General features: G+C 40.7%; 2 protein-coding genes across 4 annotated transcripts; one reads left to right on the top strand and one right to left on the bottom strand.

Moving 5' to 3' along the window:
- Positions 1-769: 769 nt before the first annotated feature.
- Positions 770-15,038, top strand: AMN1 (antagonist of mitotic exit network 1 homolog). The gene is made up of 7 exons (XM_071769151.1): positions 770-939; positions 2,525-2,657; positions 4,400-4,544; positions 6,225-6,442; positions 10,292-10,348; positions 13,560-13,671; positions 14,278-15,038. Exons 1-7 carry the CDS (start codon positions 785-787, stop codon positions 14,349-14,351), a joined length of 894 nt encoding a protein of 297 aa, XP_071625252.1. The 5' UTR covers positions 770-784; the 3' UTR covers positions 14,352-15,038.
- A 3,035-nt stretch (positions 15,039-18,073) lies between these two features.
- Positions 18,074-26,457, bottom strand: ETFBKMT (electron transfer flavoprotein subunit beta lysine methyltransferase). Of its 3 annotated transcripts, none has more exons than XM_071769139.1 (4): positions 26,407-26,457; positions 24,086-24,524; positions 19,710-19,840; positions 18,074-19,016 (listed from the first exon to the last, which is right to left on the bottom strand). In XM_071769139.1, the coding sequence occupies exons 2-4, from the start codon at positions 24,403-24,405 to the stop codon at positions 18,652-18,654; spliced, it is 816 nt and encodes a 271-aa protein (XP_071625240.1). In that variant the 5' UTR covers positions 24,406-24,524; positions 26,407-26,457; the 3' UTR covers positions 18,074-18,651. The 3 variants fall into 3 exon arrangements, with proteins under 3 accessions (XP_071625240.1, XP_071625223.1, XP_071625232.1); XM_071769122.1 differs by lacking the exon at positions 26,407-26,457 and adding an exon at positions 26,205-26,359; XM_071769131.1 differs by lacking the exon at positions 26,407-26,457 and adding an exon at positions 26,217-26,344.
- Between the last annotated feature and the right edge of the window lie 322 nt (positions 26,458-26,779).

The following is a 26,779-nucleotide window of genomic DNA, read 5'->3' as shown; positions in this document are numbered from 1 at the left end:
ACAAAGATAAATATTTATTAGTGTGTACGAGGTGCCCCAGCAAAACTGGTCACATCTGGGTGATGTTTCTTTAGGTTTTTTCATAGTTTTCACTATGAGGGCATGATAGGAATCACCACATTCCTTACCAATTCAATAATAAAACCCCTATATTTTTTAGATCTCTCAGCATGATCGTGCATCAACATTCTTGTGGTTTGTCTGTTAATCCAGATGTTTCAGTCACTGACTTCAGCAAGTTATCAGGCATCATCAGCCACCTACATTTCTTTTAGATTAATATTGCAAGAAAAAAGGTTTCTTTATTTTAGTAGGTCACTTGTTCTTTTCAGCAACAGGAGGTGATGGGTTTTGGGTCTAAAGAAAATGGTGCAGCAATTGTAAGCTAACGATGCTAATGATGCTTTTAGCACTTAAGAACTGGTGACAATGTGTACCATACTATTAAAAAAAAAAAAGAATTGGAGGTAGAAAGATCTGGCAACGAGCAGGTTCTCTGCAGATCAATGGAGACGAGGAAAACTGGTGCTGTGGTAGGACTCAGTCACTGATGGCGGGACTGACAGAAACAACTGTGCCACTTGCTGGAAGGCTCCTCACCTCCCCAAGCTCCCCCTCTGATTCTTCCAGGCTTGGGGAGATTCTCCGTGCCAAGTACTAAGCACTGGAAGCGGGGAAGGGCAGTTCGTTCGTGCCAGATTTGGTGGTTTTCACAGTATTTGAGGCGCCTCCCTGAGGCCCTCCCAACCATGGGGAGGCCGGGAGCAGAACTACATCTCCCGTCATGCCGCAGGGAGCCGCCGCCATTTCGGTACCGCCTCCCGGAGCCGTCGGTTCGGGGCGGTGCCATGTTCCTTGCCCTGCCCCCGCCGCTGCCATGAGCCGCCTCAGTAGTGGTTGGGAGGGAGCCGGCGAGGAGGTCCCGCTCCTCCTGGACCTGTGAGTACCGCCTCGAAACCCACCCCCTGTGCCGGCCGCCCCCTCCCCTGTCACTGTGGGAAGTCCGGTGGGTTCGGGTTGGACCGCTGGGCTCTCAGCCGGGCCGCGGCCTCAAGGCGGTACCAGCGGGGCGGCCCTGGGGGCCCTTCTGTGGGGGAGTGCGGGGGGAGGGTCTGTCAGGTTTGTGTCGGGGGTGTGGCGGTGAGAGGGTTTGGCAGCGGTGAGTGTTCGGGAGGAGGGAGTGAGTGACAGGAGGAGTGAGGGGGTGTTGGCAGGGGGATAACGCGGCGGTCTCTGGCAGATTGGGTGTGGAAGGGTGGTTGGGCGTCGCCTGCATAGTGTGTTCCCTTCACCTTTCTGTGTCTTGGAACCCTGAGGTGTTACTAAGGCACCTCAGGGGCATTCGCAGGTGGGGACATCTGCATGAACAAAAAGCGGGGGCGGTAGTAAGGCATCAGTGTCAAAACAGAGCTTGCTTTCATGGTTGTCTGAATCTAAATTATCCGACCTTGAAGAATGCAGCAAGGTGTATCTAGTTTGTTATTTGCCATTAAAGCCATTTTAGTATCAGTTCTTCTGGTTCACTTCTTGTGTCCCACTTCTAACACCTGCTCCATGTGTCATAACTTGCTGTAATCTGCACCTTGATGTAAGTTAGAATAATTAGTCATAAAGATCTAGTTTCTGGTTTATGTACAGAAAATATACACATTTGTCCTGTCATAAAGCTTAAGGTTAAAGATCATAGGAGGCCTTTTCTGTTCTGTATCTCGTGACACACATGGAATAAATGAGTGTGCCATTTGACACTCTGTAGACAGCTATAAACTGATGTAAGAAGTCTGATACAATGTGGAGCAGGGAAAAAGCAGTCGGAGGTTTTGCAAAATGGAATGGTTAAAAATCCATTACGCTTTTCAGTTATCTCTTGATGTTAGTTAGCTTTATTCTAGTTTATGTTCCTTATCTACCTAGGGACTGGTGAGTTGTTTGTTTTTTTGTTGTTATTGTGGGTGGTTGTTGGTTTGGTTTGGGTTTTTTTTGGGGGGGGGAAGGGGGGATTGTTTTTTTTTGTTGCAGTTTTAAGCACAAGGTTAAAAGAGTAACACAGCACAATTGATACGAAGAGTACTACAAGCTAGGCAGTGAACAAAATACTGCATCTTGAAAATACCTCCTTAATGTTTTTAACAGAGGTAAAAAAGAGTTTTCTCTGGAACCAGCTAAAGATTTTATTGTCTACAGAGTGGATGTTCAGATGGTGAAAAGACTTGTCTTAAATCTATATAAATCTTTATATACATATATGTATATATACTACCAGCAAACTAATTCTGTGGGCTAGGTTGGTGATCCCAATGAAGGAGGCTAATTATTGCCTACAGCTGATTACACCTGCACAAAATGCTCAGCTGATTGACCCCAAGGGCAGTAACTGAAGTGGTGGTAGGATGGAACAGCTGGAACTGATAAGGTTTGAAGGCAGCACAACCAAATGCAGGAGATGATGTCTTACAGCTTGATTATTTTCGTTCTAATATGTAATACCTTTTTTTGACTGTGTTTTAACTTTCCTTTATTTCAGATGTGTTCGATGTCTCACAAAGAACCTTTCCAGATATTCTGCTGATATAAAGTCATTACCACCCAATATAAAGGATAAACTGATTAAATTAATGAGCTTGCAAGGGCAAATAACTGATTCAAACATTGGTGAGGTAAGAATCCATTCAAAACTGTTCTGTCTGTGGTAGCTAATACACAAGGATGAACCCAGCTAAAATTGCATGAGACAACACATAAACTCAGGCCTGATTACTCTGCCCATATTGTTACAACTTTTTTCTTAAAATCTATGATACTAATAGTCCTGTATTAATAGTGACAATATTATGTTTGTAGTAATGTGTCAATTTAAGGTGTTCTCCCTTCAGTGGTAATTGACTTGTGTAGTCATCTGACATAAAGTATTCCTTTTCAGTATGAGAAATGAGGCTCCTGTTGCAAACCAGTCTCTGTTCCTGAATGTAGTATGTTTCAAGAAGCTAATGCATAATTTAATAATGAAAAGATTTCAGGAACTTGTTAGACTTCTGTTATGCTCTATCGACATCAAGCACATGATCTTCATAGAATTTATTTAAATCTTGATTCTTTGAAATATGATCATAGTAGGGCTGGAAATCGATAGTTCTAATTCTTCCGTCCCTTTTACTCACTTGTATCTGTCAGTATTTCAAATTTAAATCCATTCATTTGTAAATTCAGGGGCACATCTGTTTAGATATCTATCTACTGTCATCTTGTTTAGCTTCAGAGGGAGGTGTGAGCATTGAGGAAAGCTAAAGGTTGGTCTTGGTGAAACAGAAAAGTAATTCCCTGTTCATTCCTGCTTTGACCTATATCGAGTAAGAAGCAAATAGTATCAGTTTCTCAGAATCAGAGTGGTGGAGCCAAAACTAGAGTCAGAAGTACTGTGGGAAACTCACAAACAAGTTTTTTTATCTTTAATATGCACCTTTTTTTTTTTTTTTTAATTGTAAGCAATAAGCATTTAAGTAAAATCAAGAGTCTTATTTATTTATCTTGTTTGGCAAATTTGAGCTAAACAAAATTTGTTTTGACTATCTTTTCAGTAAGTAATCATCTGTAAGCATCCTAAGAGATGCATGTAATTAAAACTGTATTAGTGTGTGCATAAATGCACAAAGCCTATTTGGACATTTTTTGTCTGGGAAAAAACCTAAAGTTGAAGTTATAATCTTTCTCTCTCACATCTTGTCATCTGTCTTTCCCTTCATTCAGCAGCTCGTCCTCTCTTGGAGCCTGTTTCCATCTGACACTTAGGATATTCTTCTTCTGGTTCTTTTCTCATGTGTTTTTCCTTTCTCTGATCCTTCAGTTTCCTGCAGTGTTAGCAAAAAGCCTACCTATGGTCTTGTGGGAGTGCAAAAGCCTATTTAATGAGGATTTGGTATGGTAATGATAATGAGATTGCTTGTTTATAAGAAAGAATGTGTGTAGGTGAGAGTAATACTTTGGGTCAAAATATCTTCCAAATATTGTCCATACCTATTCAGTAGACTTAAGTTTGTTCACAGTCAGTATTTTTTTAGGCTTCAAATCTCTGCCATCAAAGCTGTGCTAGTAAGTTTGAGGGTGTTATCCTTGCCAGACAAGTCTGTACTGTCAGAAGCATTAGTGCTAGCAACTCTAACATCAGATTAGTACTTCCACTGTTTCAGAGGTAGTGTTAATGTGTCCTTTCTCCAGATGTGATCACATAGACCATATTTTCTTCAGAGGTTTTAGTTCCTAGGACTGGTCCCAGTTCCCCTTCTCTACTCAATATTTTCAAGGAGTTCTATGTGATGTCTGACATTACAAGTAATGTAGATTAAAAATATGCATGTTCTATGACATTGCAGAATTTGACTGAAATGGTAGGTTTTCATTACAGGTACTGCATCCTGCTGTGGAGTCTCTAGATCTCAGAGACTGTCGTATTTCAGATAATGCATTATTTCAGCTTTGTAACTGCAAGCAATTGAAGAAAATCAACTTAAATTCTTGCAAAGAAGACAGATTGGGAATCACATCAGAAGGTATGGTGTCTGTGCACAGATAATCGGGATCTTATTTTGGGTTTATTTTTCTTGTTAGAAAAATTGCAAAATGTATCTGGGGTAAATTGATTTAAAATTCCCTCGTGCTTCACCAATAAAATTTAGAAGTCACTTCTGTGGTGTAAATTATAGGCCTAGAGCACTGATTATTTTATGAAAGAGATCTGTTGGTTTACTCTCATGATTTCTGGTCAAACTATGTGACATTTGATCATATCTTCTGCTACATCTTAATTATTCCTCCTCAGAACATGTTCCAAAGCTTTACCTGTACATACAGATAGGGTTGAAGTTTCAGGCTTGTTATTTCCCAAATTACTTTTTTTTTTTTTTCCATTGTATAATTAAATGTATTGGTTATTAAACAGGCTTATAGGATCTCCTTTCACTTAAAAGGCATGACTTATTTTAGGACTTCAGGATTTCAGGTATTACTTTTAACTTCAAATTTCAAGTTCTATCAGGAGCTATTAGCTTAAAAGAATTAAGCTTTATATTTCAAACAAGTTTTGGTTTGTGTTTTGGTAGCACTTATTCCCTTTCTCCATTATTAACTCATCCATATTGGAAACTGAGGCAAAGTATTAATGTAGTACTTAGCTAACTGATACAGTACTTTAATTAATATTGGTTTGTCCTTTCTTATCACTGCATAGTGATACACTTATCTTTTTACTTATGTAACTGGTTAAACTTTTAAAATTTGATTCAATTTTTTGCATATGGCCGAAGTCTTGCATATCATGATCACCATAACATGGTGATTCTCTCTCCCTTCCCCCCTCTTTCCCCCCTCTTTCCCCCCTCTTTCCCCCCTCTTTCCCCCCTCTTTCCCCCCTCTTTCCCCCCTCTTTCCCCCCTCTTTCCCCCCTCTTTCCCCCCTCTTTCCCCCCTCTTTCCCCCCTCTTTCCCCCCTCTCCCTGTCTTTTCTTACACACCTCCCCTGCCCCCCTGCACACACACACCTTTCTAATTTTTGTTTCTCCTTATAAATATATATATACATACTTGTGGGCTATTTGTTTTCCCTAAGAATTTCTCCAGAATAACCTTTGACTGTTAGAGCAATAAAATTGCTCTTTTTGTTTGAAGCAAAACAGACCTGGTGTGATGTTTTCACCTTGATCTGATCAAGGGGTATTCCCATGCTCTGAGGGGGCTGTCATTGGTTACCCTCAAAGGAAAACCCAAGCCTAGGAGGAGAATTGGATCCAGCTGCACCTGGGCTCCTCTCTGAGGAGACTACAAAGCAAGGGGGTCCAGTCCAAATCTCCTTTGGTTGTCATCTGGGTTGGGTCACAGGACGTGACAGCTGTGTCATAGGTATTCCTGGTTCTGAACTATTGTTATGATGTCTTGAATTGACTTTGGACATAGCTGTTTGATTGCTTATCTTGCTTTTTGCCTGATACTCACTGCACCACCAGTGGGACCCGGAACTATCATCAGTCTGCTTTAAAAACATGGATTTTTTTTTTTTTTTTTTCATACACTCACTGATGATACTTCATGTACATAATATCCCTCAGGTATCCACCTGCAGTATGTAGGGGAAGTCAGCATTTAGAAATTTTGATCAGCATTGTTCATTGTAATTTTCTTTTTCTAATCCTTGAATTAAAATGAATACTACTTTAAATGGCTCTGTTTCTTTGACAGGTATCACAGCACTGGCCTTATCCTGTCCTTACTTGCGTGAAGCATCTTTTAAAAGGTGCTCCAATATAACTGACAGTGGAGTTCTTGCTCTTGCCCTCAACTGCCAGTTCCTACAAATAGTGAACTTGGGCAGCTGTTCAGGCATCATGGATGCATCTCTGCAGGCACTAGGAAAAAACTGTGAATTTCTTCACAGTGTGGATTTTTCATCTACTCAGGTAACAATGGTGGCATTTGGCTAGTTGACTTCTGTTCATTTATTTTTTAAAAATTGTCATGATAAAATTGAAAGGGGATCTCTAGCTCTACTCTTGATAAGATTTAGGACCACAGTTCACTTCCAGTTTCCTCTGCTCAAGGAAAAGTAATTATATATTTTGATAATAATAACCATATATATATATATATATATATATATATATATATGGTTATATATATATTGATAACCACAGAAGTACACATTTTGGTATTACAGCATGTATTGTGGAAAAGTTAAACTTTTCTTAGTATCTACCTAATGCTGGAGATTTTCTTCACTATCCTTATTTGGTGCAATTGTTTTCTTCAATTTATAAATTAATCCAAAATATTTCTTTAATTAAAATGGAATCTTGGACAGATTATCTGTTTTCAGTTAGGACAAACTGACCTGAATAATAGTCATGCAGGGTGACACACAATAGAAGCCCCCAATAGAAGCAAAGACTCCATAATGAGTTCTAGTTCAAGAGCAACCATGCTTTCTAAATGGCTTCTCAGAGTTATCTTGTGGAGTCAACATGGAAAGAATGACATTTAAAATGTCAGAAAGGACAAGTAAGAGGATTTAACAACAGTTGGTATTTAGCATGAGAAGAGGAAATCAGATGCAACAGCAATACTGTAATATACCTCATAAATCCAGTAAGGTAATGAAGTCGGGGAAAGGATTTTTTTGCTTTAAGTATTATTCAGTTGACTGTGATGGTGAGCTGTGGGAGAACACAGCAACTGGAGGCTGCATCCTGAGTAATATCTGTTGAAGCAGGATGCAAGAGCAGAGGAATGCTTAGCTGTGTGTTATACTGACAACAAGTTATAAAAACATCAAGAATCAAATAGACTAACCATGATCCATTATCCAGCTGCATGTAGAGTAGAATGATGAGCTAGAAAAGCCAGGCAATAAATACTATCAAAGGTATGTAGGAGGGTCATAGATAAAGGGTTGCTTGTCCATGTGAAATGCAGCAGAACACTGCTGGAATGGCTGGATGTGACAGAAAAGTCACTGGTATGTTTGGTCCATGCTTGTAGTGAGACAGATAAGAACATCAAACAACTCGAGATAAACAAAGAGGGACGGGTATGTATAAAAGGGAGGGCTGTAGTAGCAAATGGCTTGACCATTTTGCTGTTTTACTTCTCAGTCTTTACTGCTGGGTTGGAGCTGTGGGGAGACAGCAACAGTGAGTGATTAAAAGTTGAATGGGAGTCAAGCACATAGCATTTGTAATGAAGTGTCAGATCTGGAAAACATGTAGCAAGTTCTTACTTAAGGTGCTATTATTCTTTCAGTTTTTCCAGAAGTAGGGTATCAAAAGTAATTTTAATCTTTTATTTGATGTTTTTATTATTATAATTCTGTTTCTTCAAACTGTTTTCATTACTCTTTTGTTCTTTTGCCTCTTTCTTTATACAAAATAGCTGTTTCACTGTATATGTGTTAAATGAGATTAAAATTTACTAAGTTACTAAATATTACCATGGTTTTTTTTTCTCTCTGATAATCACATGATGATAATACACTAGAATTCCAAGCTTTATTTGACTAAAATTAAAAAGCAACATAACAGGTATATTTTAAATAAGTTTAGATGAAGCAGAGAAACTATGGATGGCTTATGCCTGCAGAGGTTGCAAGTCCTAACCTTATGTTCTTGTGTTTGATTACTGGAATGCATGGTAAAGATATCAAGTGGAACTGGGAAAGCTGTGTGAAAGATGAAAATAGTGAGAAAGTTGGAAATAAATGAACAGGCAAAGAAGGGCACAGCTCATTTGCAGGAACAAGGAAGCAGATTTGAGCTGGTCTACAAAAAGACCAAATATCTCAACATGATGTAACCATTTAAAAAATAAGCTCATCTGGTGACTGCAGGGATGCAGTAAAATAAGTATTAGATATAAAAGTGCAAAATAACAAGAAACAGGACAGGCAAGGTAAGGTAAGGATTGAACTAAGAAGGAAATATAGCTCTGTATCCCCTAGATGCAGAGAGGGAGTGTGAGTGAAAGCTTGGCCTGAAGAGCTACACTGGACTGTTTAAGATAACAAACATATTTATGTTTATTTACCAGTCTGCTTATATTGCCATCCTGAGGAGGCAGGTTTTCTACATTAACCCTGCACTCTACTGCTCTGCTTTTAGGGTGCTCTATATCACAGCAGTGTTAACAGGCAGAAACACAGGCTCAAGAGTCCAAATCCCAGAATCAATTAAACAGTGCATTTCTTCCTCAGTGTTCATTGACTTGGTGGGTGACAAATAATTGTGGGGGAAATCTTACCTGAAGGGGATCTGCAAACTGGAACAGTTTTATGTGCAGTTTAGTTCTCTGCAAAATGTGTTGGCATAAAGAAGGAGTGTTGCAAGTTGCTGTTTTATCTGTTCAGACACTCCTTGTGTAGAACAGAGCTGAGTAAGTAGTGTGCTGGTAGGTAGCTACTGGGACTGGGCTGTGTAAGCCTTCCCTAGTGATGTACACAGAGTTTGTGACAACTGGCCTGTCCCAAGAAGCTGATTTATTTGTGGCTTGGTCATAACAGCAGGTGGTTTATCCACAATATAACAGTATATCCCTTTATGGGAATGGGCAGTTGTGACATTAGGGACAGTGCACATAGGTATTCAGTAGAATAGGGAACAATACTGCAACACTGTAGTCAGAGCAGTGTTTAGTATGAGCTTCTACAGGGAACTGAGGGGACTTTGTTTCAAAGCAAGGCTAGTTTTGTGCTGTTTGACTGTCAAAACCACACACTCACAAGCATCAATAGAGAATCATTCAGTGTCTTGGACAGCTAAATGTGCTGACATCTTGATAAGCTACCAAGCTGGGTACTGACAATAGATGCCATTCCTAGAGGCCTGTATGTGCATCCATGCTGGGGCATCCCTATTCCTTCTCCATTTCCATTGATCTGACCCTTTCTATTACAGTTTGGTACAGCAGACTTGCAATAGAGGGCCAGAAGGCAGTAAGGCAGTTTGTGCAATGGGAATGATCAGATTTTTAAACAGAAATTAAGCCCGTGGTCTGTGGATTCTAACTGTCAAATTTGGCTGAGCCTTCCTGTGTGTATTTGATAACTACAGTTCCTGGCCTTTCTTACCTTCTAAGGAAAAAGATGTCTCTGATCTGTCCTCTCTCTTGCAGGTAGTCATTGCCTCACGGCAGTCTGTAGCCAACCACTTTGATAAACCTGTTAGTATGGGTGTATGATGACTGCTCTAAGACTGCTTGTTTGGGGGATTTTTGTCTGATAAAGATGGTTTGCTTCAAAATAAATAAAGAAAGACTGCCGTGATTTTTTCTTTTTTTTTCTTTTTTTTTTTTTTTTTTTTCCCCTCTCCTAACCCAGGAAACTTCCTTCAGGAACATCTCTGGTAGTCCTGGGATCAGGAGAAAAAATTTGGTCTAGCAGAAAGAGAAGTGTTTTAAACTCTGTATATTTAAAGAGACATGCTTTGCCAATAGTAGTATACTCACTGTTCAATGAGAAAAGGAAACCTCCGAAATTAACAGTTACACAGTGGGAAACATCTCTGTAGAAAGCCAGGCTGGATCACATGGTAGTAAAGTGCAACAGTATTTAATAGACTGAAAAAAGCATACTTTGATTTTTTTCACTCTGCAGGCTTAGTTGGGAAGAAAATACTCTAATGTTAAATGTATTCAGTGACTGCAGGGGGTGGATAAATTAAAAAATATATATATTTTTTTTTTTTTTCTCCAAAATGTCTACGTTTGAAAAAATTGAACTTAAAACCTTCATGTTCATTTGTTGGGTTTTTTTCACCTAGGTAACAGATGATGGTGTTGTAGCACTAGTGAGTGGAACATGTTCAAAGAATTTAAAGGTAACTTATTTGACCTACTAACAAATAAATTAAAAAAACAGGTATTTGCTTCTGGTTTTGTTATTATTATTATTATGCATTAAGTATACAATAAGTATTATTATACAATAAGTATCTGAGAGATGTTTTTATTGATTGACTTGTGCCTTTCTCTGTGTGTACACTTGTCCTGAGTTTGTTTAAGAATTGAATGTTTTCTGTTTCTCTGTAGCAGTGCTGGAGACCAGATTTTTGAGAACCTCAGTCTTCTCAAAATGAGTTTGCTTCCATTGAATGCAGTGTGCTTAATTTAAGTCATTTTAGAGATCTGTATAACAAATGCAAAGGAATGCTTAACTTACTCCCTTTTTTGCTTTATTTCTTGATTCTGAACACTGAGGCAGAATTCCTTATGTGGATAATTTCATGGGTTTAAGAAATCAGCTAGCACTTCTGCAGATTTAAATCTCTAGCTCATGAAAGCAACTATGAAAATGAAGTTGTCTTTGCATAAAGATTCTCTAGGCACTAAGGCAGTGATAAAATGAAGGAGAAGAGGTGTCTAGTACCTATATATTGTCCCATAAATTATGTTCTACCTTTTTTATATGGTACATTTCTTTATGTGTGCATGTCTTTGCTTTCATAAAGGCTGGTTCTGAATCCAAGCTATTAATCTAGAAACTAAGGGGGTAAAGAAGTCATACTTTTGCTAGTTTATAGTGTTTAATAAAAGAACCAACCCTAAACAAAATGCAAAATATGGATCAACTGACAGTATTAATAACCTGGAAAAAATATAAGTGTTATTGTTTTATTTGGAGAGTGCACAGATTTGGGTTTATTTTTGTCCATCTGATTTTGGGTGGTTTGGACAGTATTTTTAATGTCTATAAATCTTTTGTTATAATATGAAATAATTTTTTTTAGACCATAGCAAGGAGACTTTTTTTTTTTTTTTAAATGTATTAGAAGTGACTTGAAAATATTGTGGGTTTAGCTGGTTACACCTCTAGCTGTAGCAAAACATTGATTCCAGGTGTTCTGAACAGCTCTGAGACTGTGCATGTGGTCTTCATGGGACACTTCTTGCATTCAGCCTACAAATGTAAAAGCAATGTGTATCACTGTGATGTGAATTAGGTCATTTGGACCAGCTCACTCTCAAAAGTCTTCAGTACCTATTTCTTAGAACACAAATATTGTAATAAATTTCCATAAGTTTGTTGTAATAAGTTTTGGGTTTGCTATTGAGTATAGAGTGGAGTTGTATAAAGTTTCTAGTGCATTCCTAGAGGGTTTTAACCTATTTCCCAGCATTGTTGTTATAATTACTGTGTCAGTATTATCCTTTCCTCTTCTGTACTACTACTGTCCAGTGTTCACAGTGAATTACATTCTTGTGTGTAAGCCCTTCTCCTTCAAGCTGTAGAAATGCAGTTCCATTTATCTTTATTAAAAATCTTTAGCTTTCAAAATGTGGCCATTGGTGCTTCCTGGCCACATCACTGTAACTGTTTTTTCTTTAAAAGTGCAAGGGTTTTCTTTTGTGTGTGCTGTGTGTGGGTGCCCGTGGGAGTTGTACTAGATCAGTAGGAATGAGTTAGGTAGAATACATAAACATTTATTCTTGGAGCAAGTCCAGAGGGAGGCCACAAAGATGATCAGAGGGCTGGAGCATTTCTCCTGTGCAGATGGGCTGAGGGAGTTGGAATTGTTCAGCCTGGAGAAGGGGAAGCTGTGAGGAGATCTTATAGCAGCCTCCCAGTACAAGAAGGGAGCCTACAGGAAAGCTGGGGATGGACTTCTTCACAAGGGTGTGTAGTGATCGGACTTGGGTAGTGATTTCAAAACTGGAGGAGGGCAGATTTAGATTAGATATTTTGGAAGAAATTATTTGCTGTGAGGGTGGTAAGACTGGCACAGGTTGCCCAGTGAAGTTGTGGCTGCCTCCTTCCTGGAAGTGTTCAAGGCCAGGTTGGATGGGGCTTTGAGCAACCTGGTCCAGTGGGAAGTGTCCCTGCCCATGTCAGGGGGGTTGGAACTGAATGATCTTGAAGGTCCCTTCCATCCCAAACCATTCTGTGATTCTAGTATAAGACCAGGTTCATCAATATGATGTTAAGAAATGTAGTGTTGAGGTGGTGACCTTTGATTTCAGAAGAACTAATGGGAAATTTCAGTCATGCTAGACTAACCATGGATTTTATGGGTTTTGCTTGTTTTCCTGTGGGTCTGTAGCTAGCACACACATTTATAAAGCTTCTTACTTTACTGAGAAGCATTCAGCTTCTGCATCCCACTTACTAAATTAGCTAAAAGCTATACATATAGCATCTTTAGTATATCTTCCATGAATACTGTTCTTGTTTTCTGTCAACATTTTGTACAAAGTTGGATTTACTATAAAAAGTCTTTCTCATTTCTGTGCTCTTTCAAGATCCTTGAAGTTTATAATTTGAAAAGAAACTCTTTCACAATAAAACATTGGGGTTATTTTATTTTTACTCCAGGATCCACAAGGTACATTTTCTCAAACCCTATTTTCATTAGGTTTGATTGTATCTTTTCTGCATTTCTTCTTCTATGTTATATTTATTGGATTGTATATGAATTATGTTGTTTAAGGTTATCTAGAGGGGGGGAGGAGAACTGTTACATTAATTTATTTTTAATGTATTTTTTCTCTAGCATGTACAACAGGTACTAGTTACAGAACTGCAGAGAAATGAAGGCGAGACCAGGTCTTAGTCTGGTCTTGGAAGAACCTTATAATCTTCTTTTAAGAACTAATCAGATAGATAGATATTAGGAACTTCAGCAGAGAGCTGTGAATCCTGCCTATACTGGGAAACCCCACAATTCAGTTGAGATTCTGTTCTCCTGGAGAACATATTGCTAGGAGAATGTGTGTCATAGGAAAACCAATGGGATTCAAAGGGTTTTCTCAGTTGTGCTGAATGATACAGGAGTTTTTGGAAGAGGCTTACATTTTTTGGTTTTGGTTTTTGGTTTTATCTCTTCATAGAAAAGCTGTCTCTTTCTGTTTTTTCTTGAGGCTGTTTTTCTGGTCTGTTCAGGACCACATATAGGGTCAGTCCACAGAGGAGTGCATCTTTGCATTGGTTTCTTCTGGTTTGGGGATTTCTGAAAATGGTTGGACAAAGGAAAGCTCTGCCTCCAAAACTGTGAGTGCTCTGACAGGTTTTTGTCACTGCTCTTTTCATAACAGGAGGTGCACATGGAACGCTGTGTGAATCTGACTGATGTTGCTGTGGAAGCTGTCCTTACTTGTTGTCCCAAGATACACATTTTTCTGTTCCATGGATGCCCACTGATAACAGGTAGGTCAAATCATGCAGGGAGTAAGAAGAGTAATTACTTCCTTATTGTACCTCTTTGACCACTGTACTTCATAAATAATCTCAAACAAATAATAATTTACTAGAAAAAATAATAATCGTACACTGCGATTTTTCAAAGCAAGGTGAGAGGTTTGCTTTGAAATGTGGCAGCCTTCACAGAGATTTTATTGTTGTTTTCATTTCCCCTCCCCCCCACACTCAACATAATGGTGAAGTTGATAAGAGTTCAAAAAAATATGTTGACATCCTAAATCTCTACTCTGGTCCAAAATTATGGAACAGCATCTTTCAAGAACTGGTGGAATGGAGTAGGACTGATCAGGCTGAAAAAACAACTTTAGACAGGTTATGATCTGTCTTGGGTTTTTTAAGCTTAGTTGGTTGGTGAAGCTTTACAGTTACATGACTGAAGAAAGACCCGGGTGGGTTTGAATACTACAGGTAAAACTGATGTGTGAGATTGTGATAGCAAGATAAGCATAAATGCAGGTATATAATATAAATATTTTGCTGTTTGCCTAATTTCTGTATGCTACCCATTTATGTTCTGAATGAATAACAAGAAATTCCTTTGTTCTTTTGCAGATCGTTCCCGAGATGTTTTAGAGCAGCTGGTCATATCAAACAAAATCAAGCACGTAACATGGACAGTTTACTGATTTTTTGTTGTGTACTTAGGAGTGTAAAGTTTACAGATGGGAGAGCTCTAAGAAAGCAAGCACCTTGGAGAAATAGCTGGTGACTTCTGTACTACCAGATTGCTTTCCTCGTTGTTTCCACCAGAGGTCTCCATCACCATTCCAGTCTTTCCTGTGAGTCTTGGCTTCCCCGTTGTCTCTACTCGAGAGCCCTGTTTGTCTTTGCATCACTAGCCATACTTCATTAAGAGAAGAGTTAAACTGTAATTAATATTACACGGCCATCACTCAGCCTCCTTGAAGTATTGGATTCGGCTACTGTTTAGCATTTTAGCTGCATGTACAAACCCAGTTTAACTGAGTCTCTGCTCCAAGTTTGTATTATGGTAGTGTAGTTGCAACTAAATGTACCAAGACCAACATAATACTAACACTAACGCAGAAGTGTGTGTAAAGGTGGGACTGTAATCTGACAGAAGTCAACAGACAGAAGTAGTGAGTGGAGGTGGCATTAACAGCAATGTGAATTTTAAGTAGTAATAAACAGTTTCCTTGTACCATGTAACTTATGCTACATCTAGAGGAAAAAACATAGGCACCTTTCTTTTGATGTTACTGATGCTGCAGATGCCTCGTTTTATTTACCATCAAATACTTGCTGGATTTTTTACATATCCAAAAGTAAAGTCTGTGAACATGTAAACAAAATAGCCTTGAAATTATTGTGGTGATGTAAGAAATTTCAGAGTAGTAGCTATGACCAATAAAAAAAAAATCAGTTGTATATCATAAAATCATTAATGGTTTGGATTCAAAGGAACCTTAAGGATCCATCCAGTTCCACACCCTCCTCAGGGACACTTTCACTGAACCAAATTGCTTAAAGCCCTGTCCTACCCAGTCTTGAACACTTCCAAGGAGAGGGTATCCACTACTTCTCTGGGCAACTGCTATGAATCCTGGTTTAGGATCCTGCCATCTATGCTGATTTTTCTTTTTAATTTTTTTTTTTTAATGAGTGGAATGCACCACACTCAGAAGAGAAAATTTAGCAATGTGTTTCAACAATATATTTTATTGATAACAAAGTTGAATGGTAAGATGCACTTGATTAATTACTGCATTTTCAGACTTGAGTTAGAATGATACCCAGAGACACAAGACACAGAAGGGTAAGAAACAGTCTCCTTTTGAGTCACAAGGTAAGAATTGACCCCCTTACTCTCTCAACTCCTGATGGAATTTAGATGCAGCTAGATCCAATCTTATTCTCAGGCTTGGTCAACAGTTTATGTCTAAAGAATTATCTATACACTGTTTCTAATACTATTAAGTAGCTCCACAGATTAGTAATGTTTCATAATTATTAGTTCAGCATCCTATCAGTAACTTACCAAAGATCTGCCTTGGTCTCTGTACCTTCAGCAGCAGCCTTGAGAGATGTCCAAGCTGAAAGGGGAGATCACTGCCATGCAGCCATGCTGCCTAGCAGGGAGAGCTCAAAGGAGGCTCATTCAGGCTGTCATAAAAATGAAATAAAGTGGTTGGCTGATTGTCAAGTTACCCACAGTGAGAAAGGTATGCATGAGATTTCTTGTGCCCAGGGCTTCCTTTGTTCTTTGATAAATTAGTCTTGGAAAACCCACCTGCTATTCATATATTAATCACATGATTGGTGTTCCAAGCTCATGCATTGATGCTCACTGTTTCACTCTGCTCCTTTGTGGGTTTCAGAGAACAGACAGAAACTAACAGAGTTCATGTCTTTGCTGCAGCTCAGCCTTTACCTTCTTTGGAGCCTGTACCAAATTGTTGCTGATTTGGTTAAAGGGTTGGGTGCATCCATCACAGAAACTTGTTCCAGTGTCTCAGCACCCTCCCAGCAAAGCATTTCTTCCTAATACCTAATTTCAGTCTACTCTCCTCCATCTTAACACCATTACCCCTTGTCCAGTCACTACATGCCCTTGTAAAAAAGTCCCTCCCCAGCTTTCCTGTAGGCCCCTGCACATACTGGAAGGTCACTCTAAGGTCTTGTTGCAGCATTCTCTCCTCCATGCTGAACAGCCCCAACTTTCTCAGTCTCTCTTCACAGGAGTGCTGCTGTAGCCCACTGATCATCTTCATGGCCCTCCTCTGGACCCACTTCAACAGGACCATGTCCTTCCTATGTTGAGGGCCCCAGGACTGGACACAGTACTCCAGGTGGAATCACAGAAGAGTGGAGTAGAGGGGAAGAATCACCTCCCTTAATCTGCTGGCCATGCTTCTTTTGATGCAGCCCAGGATACAGTTTGGCTTTCTGGGCTGCAGGTGCACATTGCCTGCTCACGTTGAGCTTGTCATGGACCAGCAGCCTCAAGTCCTTTTCCTCAGGGCTGTTCTCAGTTCATACTCTGCCCAGCCTGTAATTGTGCCTGGGATTGTCCTAATTCTTCTTGGCCTTGTTGAACTTCATGAGGTTGGCATGTGTCCCCCTCTCAAGCCTGTCAAAGTCCCTCTGGATAGATGAGCAAATACTTACTTGCTCTTGTTTTGACTATGTTCCTATATGAAAATCCTTTTAGGCAAAAACCACTGGTTCTCATAAGCATAGCTGTGAGTGAAATAGGACCAAATTTAATGTCTGAGTCAGTAAATCTCAGGATGGTAGAATTCAGCAGAGTATATTTTCTGTATGCAGTTTATTTCTTCTCCAGAAGCTGAAATTTGCAACCAGTTATATTGTTAACTGTAGTCATACTAAAGAAAAAAAGTAGAATGAGTTTATTACATGATGAAGCAGTGTCATTGAAGTTATGGCCATTTGCTTTCTTGAAGCAGCACAACCTCTAGTGAGACCTATATGACTTCTACATTAAACTTTTTTAAATGCTAGCAATTTTAGCATTATAGAGGGCAGGTGGCACACTATGTTGATTCTCTGCATCTGGAGGTAGCAGGCTTTAGCTTGGATGACACTTAAAAAACCATGAGTTTAGGCAACCATAAGGAATGTGTTTAATTTATAATTTAATGCTTGTGTTTGGATAGCTCTGAAAACTTGTTAAACTATTCTTTGTGACCATGTACATCTGAATCTGCTCCTAAACCTTTTTCTTCAACCACCCTTGTTTTCTGAGTGAGCACCACATCCTTCTTCACATTTATGTGCTTCTGTCACATCAGCTGGTATTTGGATAGTTGTAGGTATATTGTGTTCTGTTCTGCAGTTGTTAGTTCTGCATTACTGCTTGTTCAACAGCTAATTGTTAGAGGTGACAGTTCCTACAAGATGGCTCTGAAAATATTGGTTCTTCAAGTGGATGCATTTACAGCCTCTTCCCTCTGGATCAAAAAACATTTTTTAATTGTTACTTAGCCTGCAGAGGGTTCTTCCTAGGCAGATGTAGCTAAGAATGACCGTGGAACTTGCTGTCCAGCATTTCATCAATGGAAGAGAATAATTATATCCAACTTTTATTCCCTGTTTTTATTTAGTTACCTTCTGTTCAGAAACATCACAGCAGGAAAGATTTCTTCATCCCTCACAAGCTTCCCATGGTGATAGTTTCTGGGTTTTACCTCTGCAAAATTAGGGAATGCAGATTGTGTGACCACTCTCTAGGACATAAAAGCTAGTTACCTGATAGCTATTACTATTCAGTCACCTTCCACTTACTAAAGACATTTAGAAAAAAACTTTAAGAAGCATATTTTAGAATTGTGTACAACTCTTAAATAATTACTCTGACAGCCTCAAGGAAGGGTAAATTTTTATTACAGGGGGGAAAGGGAAGATTCAAATTAGTTACTTTGACATTTAGAAGAGATATCCAGAAAAAGAGCAAGGCACTTTAAGTTGAGCATAGTATGAGCTCTAATAATCTAGCAGAGAGTCTTACGAAGAACAGCAATAATTTTCTCTGTAAATTGGCTGCAAGAGTCTGTGAAAGCAGTGCCAGTAACCTTTCAGCCACTTTCAGCCAGTAACCTTTCTGCCTTCTCCCTGCAGCAGTATGCTGGATGTCCAGAACATTTCACAATAGCGTAAGAGAGCAAGACATGAATATACATGAAAAACATCAAGCATGCAAACTCTTACATATAACTCTTCTTTGGATTTGCACTCCAGCTCAGGCCCCTTTGAATACAGGTTTCATGTAATTTTTACCTCAAATGGAGCAAAAGCCTCAGTAAGTATGACCAAAATCAGTACAGTGAAAGCATAGCAATCTACTTTGCAGCAAGAGATATGTTCCATGTTTAATTCTCATTTTCATTTTACATACTTACAAAAACAAGCCAACCACATGAGACAAAATTCTTTATGAAGTGAGCTTCAACAGTTTTCTAAGCTATTTGTGGGCTGATAACTCCAGACAATACTTGATGTTAATCCATTGTTTTCTTGTCTAGTATATTCAGGAAGTGAATATTCTATAACTTTGTGCAACTGTCTGTGAATGCTGTGGCTTAAAAACTGATGCCTGCCAGGGTCACCAATGAGCACTTCAGTTTGCTGTATCCTGATGCATTTTCTCAGCCAGTGATGCAGACCATCAGCAAGTTGTTCATCATAAAACATATCTCCTAGAACAATTAGGTCCCAGTTGCCAGCCTCTGAATTAATGATGTTCTTAATGGTGATGGGGAAGGGATTCATGTGGTTCAACTCACAGTTCAAGATCATTGCCATTCCTGCAACTGAAGTCAAAGTAAAATGCAAGTTACATTTTAGGATTCTGCTGTTCAGCCCCCTTACAAATTTCCTTGACACATCTGTCTCTTAAATGTCTGTTTATCCTATCTATGGACTTCCACAGTTTACATGATGGGGCAAGATCTGGCATAAAGTGGTGGAATTTTGTCCTCATTGCACCATGACACAGAAGAAATATTCTTGGAATGGATACCAATGAACACCAATCACAAATAAAACCAGAATATCCAACTGCCTTCATCTATGGATATACTTCCTCCCTAACCAATGAGTAATTAAATTATGAATAAACTGAATTAGTAAGTCAGTTATGGGAAAATTAAGTCTGGGGAAAAAAAAGGGAAAATCTAGGCCCCAACATAACCAAGTGCAGGAAAATGCTGTGGTCCTACAGAAGCCATTGTGCAACCTGTGCTTGGACTTTTCTGGTACAGGAACACTTGATAGAAACTTTGCTGTTTATTCATTTTAAGTATCTGGAAATATCCTCAGTGCAAGAGAGGCTGGTACAACCCAGCTTCTAGTACTAGCAAAAAAAAATTAACCTTTTCAGCATTCTTAGAATCCTGTTTGGAACCTGAATTTCTCTCAAAGAAGCAAAGAAAAGCCTGAGTTAAATGTGCTTTAAAAAATATTTCTTTAATATTTTTACAGAGATGAAAACAAAAAGGTCTTACTAGGGTCAATGTCATTAGCAAGGACTTGTGATGCACCACTCATCATAGCAGCTATTGCTGTTGCTCCACATCCACTTCCAAGATCCAAAACTGATCTTCCTTTAACAACGCGTGGATTATCTAGGATGTACCTGAAAAAAAAAACCCAACAAACTGTTAGAGCACAATTTTCTCAGTTTTGCATTACACTGTATAGGAGCTCTTATCAGACATGTAATGAAGCATTATATCTTAAAAACACAATTCCCCATGTGCAGCTAGTACCTAGATCCTTATTTGTTTCTGCTGATAGAACAATCAAGAACCATCACCTTTCTCTCATACTTCTACCCCACCTCCCCCCAAACAAGAAGAAATCAAGTGTAGTAAACAATGTTTCATTGCAAACAGCTCCTTTTCCAATAGGTGAGCTAATATCTATCTAACAAATAGACCCAGACTACAACGTGACTAAAATTCTTGGCATCAGAACAGGAAAGTAGGGATTTCTAGAAATTAATAAAACCAAACTGACTGAAGAAACATGAAGATGTGTGTGCAGTGAGTATTTCACCCATCAAAGGACAAGGCTAAGCCATTGCCCTAAAATACTGCTTATGCAACTGCCTGGGAGAAAGAAGACTTTCTTCTTTTTCTTTTTCTGAGCAGACACACAGATCCAAATGCTTCTGTTCTGCTTAATGTTGTTTGTGAGTACCAACAAGAACATGAGAACAAAGCAGCACTGAGCAGAAGAAGTATCTTTGTTCAGTTGCTGACATCTGCTGGAAAACCTGTAGGTTGGAAATAGAGAACTGAAAGCTGGCAAGCAGTGGTTATGTTAAGCACTACAAATTATGCAGTCATTACTGAGGGTTCAGAATTCTAACAATTGTCTTGAAATTTGACAATCTTCTGCAAAGGGGAGGGCCCTAAGTGACAGGGACAAGAGGCCTAGGGGACGTAAATTACTACAAGTTGCCATAAAATTTACCACCCATTGCCAAAACTTCTGTTACTTCTGTTCCTAGAAATAGGAAGGGATTCTATTTGTGTTGTCTTCTGGCATGGAGGTTGATGGCTGACTCTTCATGCAGGGTTACTGGTCAGCACAGCTGTTGCAGGTGAATTGTAATGGAAAGACTGGTGCAAATGGTGGGTGGGTGGATGGACGGACAGATGGAAATTCCTGGATGTAGAAGCACCAGCAGGAATGTCAGGAGGAGGCCTTATACGAGTGTCAAGTATTAATGGCATGTAGATCCCTGTGAACCCAGACTGGGAAAACAAAAGACAGCCTACCCTCAAACTGGATTTGGTTTAAGCCAATAAGGGACCACAGCAGGAAGGCAGAGACCAAGACCAAAGATACAAAATACCCAGACCAGGAACCCAGGAGACATGATAAGGACGTGACATCCATCCCGTGCCTCCTGTTCTACATTTCATCATAAGGAATCCTACCAGACAGCTGGTGCTTGTGAGCATGTGGTTATGAATTCCAAGAGTGAACCTGGCTCATTTCTAATGAAAATCACCTTCTCCTGTAAAGTCTGGCACCCAGCAGCAAAAGGAAGACTAGGAAAGGTGTGGGGCCCCTCACAAAGGAAATAAGAGAACTAGAGATATGGAGTTTCCTCTTTACCTCAGTCTTCACTGACAAGGGCTCCAGCCACACTCCTGAAGTCACAGAAGGCAATGGCAAGTGTTGGAAGGAAGAACTGACAATTGTAAGTGAAGATCAGGTTTCTGACCATCTGAAGAACCTGAAAGTGTACAAGTCCATGGGACCTGATGGGATACACCCAGAGGTACTGAGGAAAACTGGCAGATGTGGTTGCTAAACCACTGTCTATTATATTCCAAAAGTCATGGCAGTCCAGTGAACTCCCCACTGATTGAAAAAGGGGAAACATAACCCCCATTTTCAAAAAGGGAAAGAAGGATGATCCAGGGAATTATAGGCCAGTCAGTCTCACCTCTGTGCCAGGTAAGATCATGGAGCAGATTGTCCTGGAAGCACTGGTGAAGCAGATTAGTAATGAAAATGTGATTGGGTATAGTCAGCACAGCTTCAGCAAGGGTAAATTGTGCCTGGCAGACCTTGATGCCTTCTATGAAAAGGTCACAGCATCAACAGACAAGGGAAGAGAACCCAATGTCATTTACCTGGAGCTCAGCAAAGCCTTTGACACTGTCTGGCATCACATCCTGGTCTCCAAGCTGGTAAAACATGGGTTTGATGGATGAACCATTTGGTAGTTAAAGAACTGACTCACCTGGAGTACTGTGTCCAGTTCAGGAGCCCCTGTTACAGGAGGGACATGGATGTGCTGGAACGTGTCCAGAGAAGGACCATGAGGATGATCTGAGGGCTGGAGCACCTCTGCTATGAAGACAGACTGAGAGAGTTGGGGTTATTCAGTCTGGAGAGGAGAAGGCTCCAAGGAGACCTTATTGTAGCCTTCCAGTATCTGAAGCGGGCCTTGAAGAAAGCTTCTGAGGGATGTTTTAGGGTGCCAGGTGGTGACAGGACAAGGAGGAATGGATTCAAACTATAGGAGGGTAGATTTAGATTGGAAGTTATGAAGAAGTTCTGAGAGTGGTGAGACACTGGCACAGGTTGCCCAGAGAGGTGGTGGAAGCCCCCTCCCTGGAAGTTTTTAAGGCCATGCTGGACAGGGCTCTGAGCAACCTGATCCAGTGGGAGGTGTCCCTGCCCATGGCAGGGGGGTTGGAACTAGATGATCTTTAAGGTCCCTTCCATAATTTCCTGATGATACTGTTACCCTAATGCTGCAGCAGTATCTGCTACTTTGAAGCTCTACAGTTGTTCTCTTTTCTGAAGAGCACCCAGGCAGGACATTTGTGCAGAGGCTCAGCAGCTCAGCTGGTTGGCAATACTTGCCCTGCAGCCTCCACTTCCCTAAGGACAGGCTGTAGTTTAGCAACAGGATGGAGGACAGGGATGGGGCTGCCACAGAAAGCACTCCATTCCCCCTTCTAAAGGCCATACTTGGCTTTGTAATGACTTCCCTGTGGTAACTTCTGTAGAAGATGATCTGGCCTAATGCTGCAAGTCCCTTGCTTCCAGCTGAGTGGTTCTCAAGTTACTGCTAATGTTTGTGGTGGCTGAGGACAGCTGGAAAGGGCTGCATCTCCTGGCAAGCACACAGTGCATTACGCTGCTGTTGGAGACTGCTGTCTGCTGTGCTGGGTTTAGGAGGCATCTTAGGTTACACCAAGAGGAACAGCTTGAAATAGGAGATTCCTGATGTTGTAGAAATGCCAAATGAGAAATGAGAAGAGTTACGGAAGCAGCATGTTTTCAGGCTCCTTTTTTTCTTTATTTTTCCTGATGATGCAGCTAATTTCTGACATCTCCAGTATATCAAAACAAGTGCATAAAAAATTAGTCAATAAAGTAGTGAAATGCCAGTTACTTATTATTGCCCAAATATCTGGGCATATGAACCGTACAATAACAAAACAGAGACATTGCCTTACATAATTTAATTATGCAATGTTTAGGAGTGCTCTAGTTCATCAACATGGCAGGCTCATCAAGTCACAATATTACTGTAAGACTCATCCTTTTCCTGGTCAAAAATGTCCTCCTATTTTTGCTTTCTTGCAGACAAACAGCAAAGCCCCAATTCAGATCCTTCCTTTCCCTCTATGGGCGGGAATATCTGATAGCTTGTTCTTTGCTGTAACAATTACAAACTTTTCCTGCTGTTGAAAGTGAAAGATTTGATTTTTAAAGACTAACTGGGAATCAGAAACATTAAAGACATTTGTACAGTAGGTGGACAAAACTAAAACATGGCTTCTGACATGTCTAAAGGACAGCCACAATAGGGCTTGGCAATAAGGTTGCTGAAATCCTAAATGATGAAATGGTTCATGCTAACCATCACTCCAAGCACATCAGCATAAATCTACTCTTCTCAACAGACCAGATACACATCCCTACACTTGTCTGTCTCCAAAAACAAACAAACAAAACAACCCAACTACCCCATGTGTTATGACAAAATAGCAATACTGCTGTTGGGATTGACAGTGAGTGACAGAATGAAACACATCACTATGTTTTGATGGCAACCACACAGCCCCTTTTTCACTGACCCAAATTCAGCCCTGTTGTTGATGCATTGCCACTCAAGACAACAAACTGCAACTTATGAGCCACGAGTTATTCTATACACAGCAGGTGCTGAAACTGAAAAAAAGGAGATTGTGTATCACTTGTATAAGCAGAGAGGAACATGGATAATGCTCTTTCTTACAAGGCAAATGCACATCACTAGGAATCACTACAAGCAGAGCTAGGTCTGACACCCTGGCCCACAACACACTGGACTTCAACAACTTTGGTGATGCATGCTGCATACCTGGAGAGGGCTTGGCCTCCTGGCCAGTAAATTGCCCAGAAGGGGTCCCCATAAGGCCACAGGTCAGGTTTTTCCCTCCAGAACCTGCAGTGAGGGGTGAGGAGGCGTAGTCGTATCTCTGGTGTGAGATGCCCACTGCTGGTGACCTCTGTGTTCTCCTCCAGAAATGCTCTCACCTCAGGGTCCAGAGCCTTGCCAGAGCTCCAGTGGCAGCAGCGCTTCCAGCGAAGAGAGGGACCACCCCTCCTGCTCCTCCAAGCTCCGGCAAAGGTGTTCTGCCTGCCCACAAGGAGGAGGCACTTCCAGCTGTGGAAGGCCATGTCTCCCCAAGGACAAATCCTCCCCACGGAGAACTTGGAGTACAGCTTATCTGATGAGTACAAGAAGGCTGGAAACAAACTCACAGGCTGTTGTTTCTCATAGTGATGGATCACAATTCCTGAAAGAAAAACAATGCTACGTAAGTGATGTTTCTTCAGTGACCTCAAGGCTAAGCATCATCAGGACTTTAAGATGAGGAGATCGATGTGCTCACTATTTTGTAATTGTTTTCTCTATCCCATGGTGGTTTTCATAAAAAAACAGAATAATGCATGAAGAAAATCAGCTTTAGCCCACCCCTGTCAAATTTGCACAACAGGAGAACCGTAGTCAGCTTCACCATCTAGAGCTGTACAGATTGTCCTTAAAAATAAAACTAGAGAAAGGGACAGTACAAAAATTATGATAATAAAGCAAAGCCTTAAAATGTGGTATTTTGTTACTTCATGTTGGTTTTATTTGTATCTTTAGTAAAGGTTCCTATGTGTTCAATAGCATTTTTGTTGTGTGCTGTCCTCTAGGTACTGTAACATATGTTGATGAATTTGTATTCCTAACCAGTAAAATTCAGGAAAGAATTAAACTGAGAAAGAAGTGAACAGGGGCTAGACAAAACAGTTGAGACATGTAATTTTCTACTATAACAGTGTGAACAATACAAGGCCCTAACGAGGCTAACTTCTGTCCCGAAGATAATTAAAAGTGTAGGTCCTGTTCTTAAAACAAGACACTGCCAAGGCTAACTAGGCACCAAAGGAATGTGAACATCTGCACAAAAAGAACATGAAGATGTCACAATCAGCAGATAAGGGGAAAGTTATGGCTAGGGTCTGATATCTCCTTGTAACAGTACTGTGTGTAGCTTGATTGCTTACTAAAAGCTATGAACTTCCCCCCTGACAAACTTTACTGTTTAGGCTGACAGACCAGTTATGTCTTTGCTTAAATCACTGGGGTGAGGGCTTTGTATTTTTATTACAAATAAATAGATGCGACTGAAAGGTTTGCATTTTTCCATATTTGAGAGTGCCATTCAACAGAGTCCATGTAATTAATTAATGTAATTAACAACTGCCTTCCCAAAGGCGGAGCTATATAATCCCCATCTGCCTAAGGGAAGTTAACTGAAATTAGAGATATAAATCTTGCCAGTTAATGCTGTGTGCTGCTTTTTCCCCAGGAATTGCTGCAAATCAACAAGGGTGAGATTTGCTAGCATGTATTCTGCATTGCCTGTCATGACGGTTACTCTTTTTAAAATAATTGACTGTAGAGAAATATCTGCCAAGAGCTCTGCGCTCCAAATGCCAACTGAGCTTTGGCGTTCGGTGCAGGAAGGCATCGGGAGAGCGTTTGGCACTCCTGGCCTCCTCATCTTATTGGAAATAAAATCATTGAGCAAGCAGAACTTGGAAAAGGGGACAAAAACAAGATCAAGCAAAATAAAAACAAAAATAAAAATAAAAATAAAAATAAAAATAAAAATAAAAATAAAAAAAAAATAAAAAAATAAAATAAAAATAAAATAAAAATAAAATAAAAATAAAACCCCAACACCAACCTAGCAAAAAAAACCCCAAACCAAAGTACCAACGAAAAAAAACCCCAATTCCTACGTTTTGTTTTGGGTTTTTTTGACAGCAGCAGGTGCCTTTCACAGCCCACCCACACCGACCCCACGTTTCCCACCGTGGGAAGCCAGATGAGACCAACCAAGGCCTGAGGCCACCCACTTCACCCCTTCGTGACTTCGCACCCACCCATCCCGCCAGCACCCCGGGGCGAGCTGAGCACCCACCCCTCTGCGAACCGCAGGCTGAGGCAGGGGGAAGGCCGGCACCGGGGCCACCACAGCCTGGGCCGCTCCATTCAGGCCGGGCCGCGCCGAACCGAGCCGCTACCGCTGTCACTCCTTCAGGCCCGGTCGTGCCGCCCGGCCACGACCGCACCGCCCCTCGCCGGGGCGGGACCGATGCCGGGCGCTGCCGGCCCACACGTACCTGCACCCCCGGACCGCCGCCGCTGCCGCCGCCGTGGGTTGCGCCCCGCTGCGCTGCGCGGAGGCCGGGCGGGGGAGGGACGGGCTCCTGCCCGCCCGCCCGCCCTTAAAGCGGCAGGTCCGCGGAGCGTCGGGTGTCGGTACCGGCTCCGGTACCGGCAGCTTGGTTCTTGGGGTTGTGTTTTTTCCGGGGCAACGGCCTGGGCCTGCCCCTCTCTACATCTGAGTCGCTGATCAGCGGCGTGTGCTGGCTTCGTTTAAAATAGTGCTTCATTTAAAATACTTTTTTAAAGGACTTGCGTCAATGTGAAACTGGTTCTGTGTTTTGAAATGTTAATAAAAACCTAAGTGGGAAAAGGAGTAATAACGGGAAC

This window comes from Heliangelus exortis, chromosome 1 (genome assembly GCF_036169615.1).
Source record: "Heliangelus exortis chromosome 1, bHelExo1.hap1, whole genome shotgun sequence".
NCBI classification, from domain to species: domain Eukaryota; kingdom Metazoa; phylum Chordata; class Aves; order Apodiformes; family Trochilidae; genus Heliangelus; species Heliangelus exortis.
Note: the sequence above shows the minus strand (reverse complement) of the source record. Positions and strands in the feature narration are given on the sequence as shown.

Bases quoted from the DNA above. Each gene is read 5' to 3' on its own strand.
- ETFBKMT (XM_071769139.1), bottom strand. From the start codon at position 24,405: ATGGCCTTCCACAGCTGGAAGTGCCTCCTCCTTGTGGGCAGGCAGAAC. The intron at 19,841-24,085 runs GTATGCAGCATG...TTTTTTTTTCAG, and splicing joins GGAGGCCAAGCCCTCTCCAG to GTACATCCTAGATAATCCAC. The intron at 19,017-19,709 runs GTAAGACCTTTT...CTTTGACTTCAG, and splicing joins TGCTAATGACATTGACCCTA to TTGCAGGAATGGCAATGATC.
- AMN1 (XM_071769151.1), top strand. From the start codon at position 785: ATGCCGCAGGGAGCCGCCGCCATTTCGGTACCGCCTCCCGGAGCCGTC. The intron at 940-2,524 runs GTGAGTACCGCC...CCTTTATTTCAG, and splicing joins GTCCCGCTCCTCCTGGACCT to ATGTGTTCGATGTCTCACAA. The intron at 6,443-10,291 runs GTAACAATGGTG...TTTTTCACCTAG, and splicing joins TGGATTTTTCATCTACTCAG to GTAACAGATGATGGTGTTGT.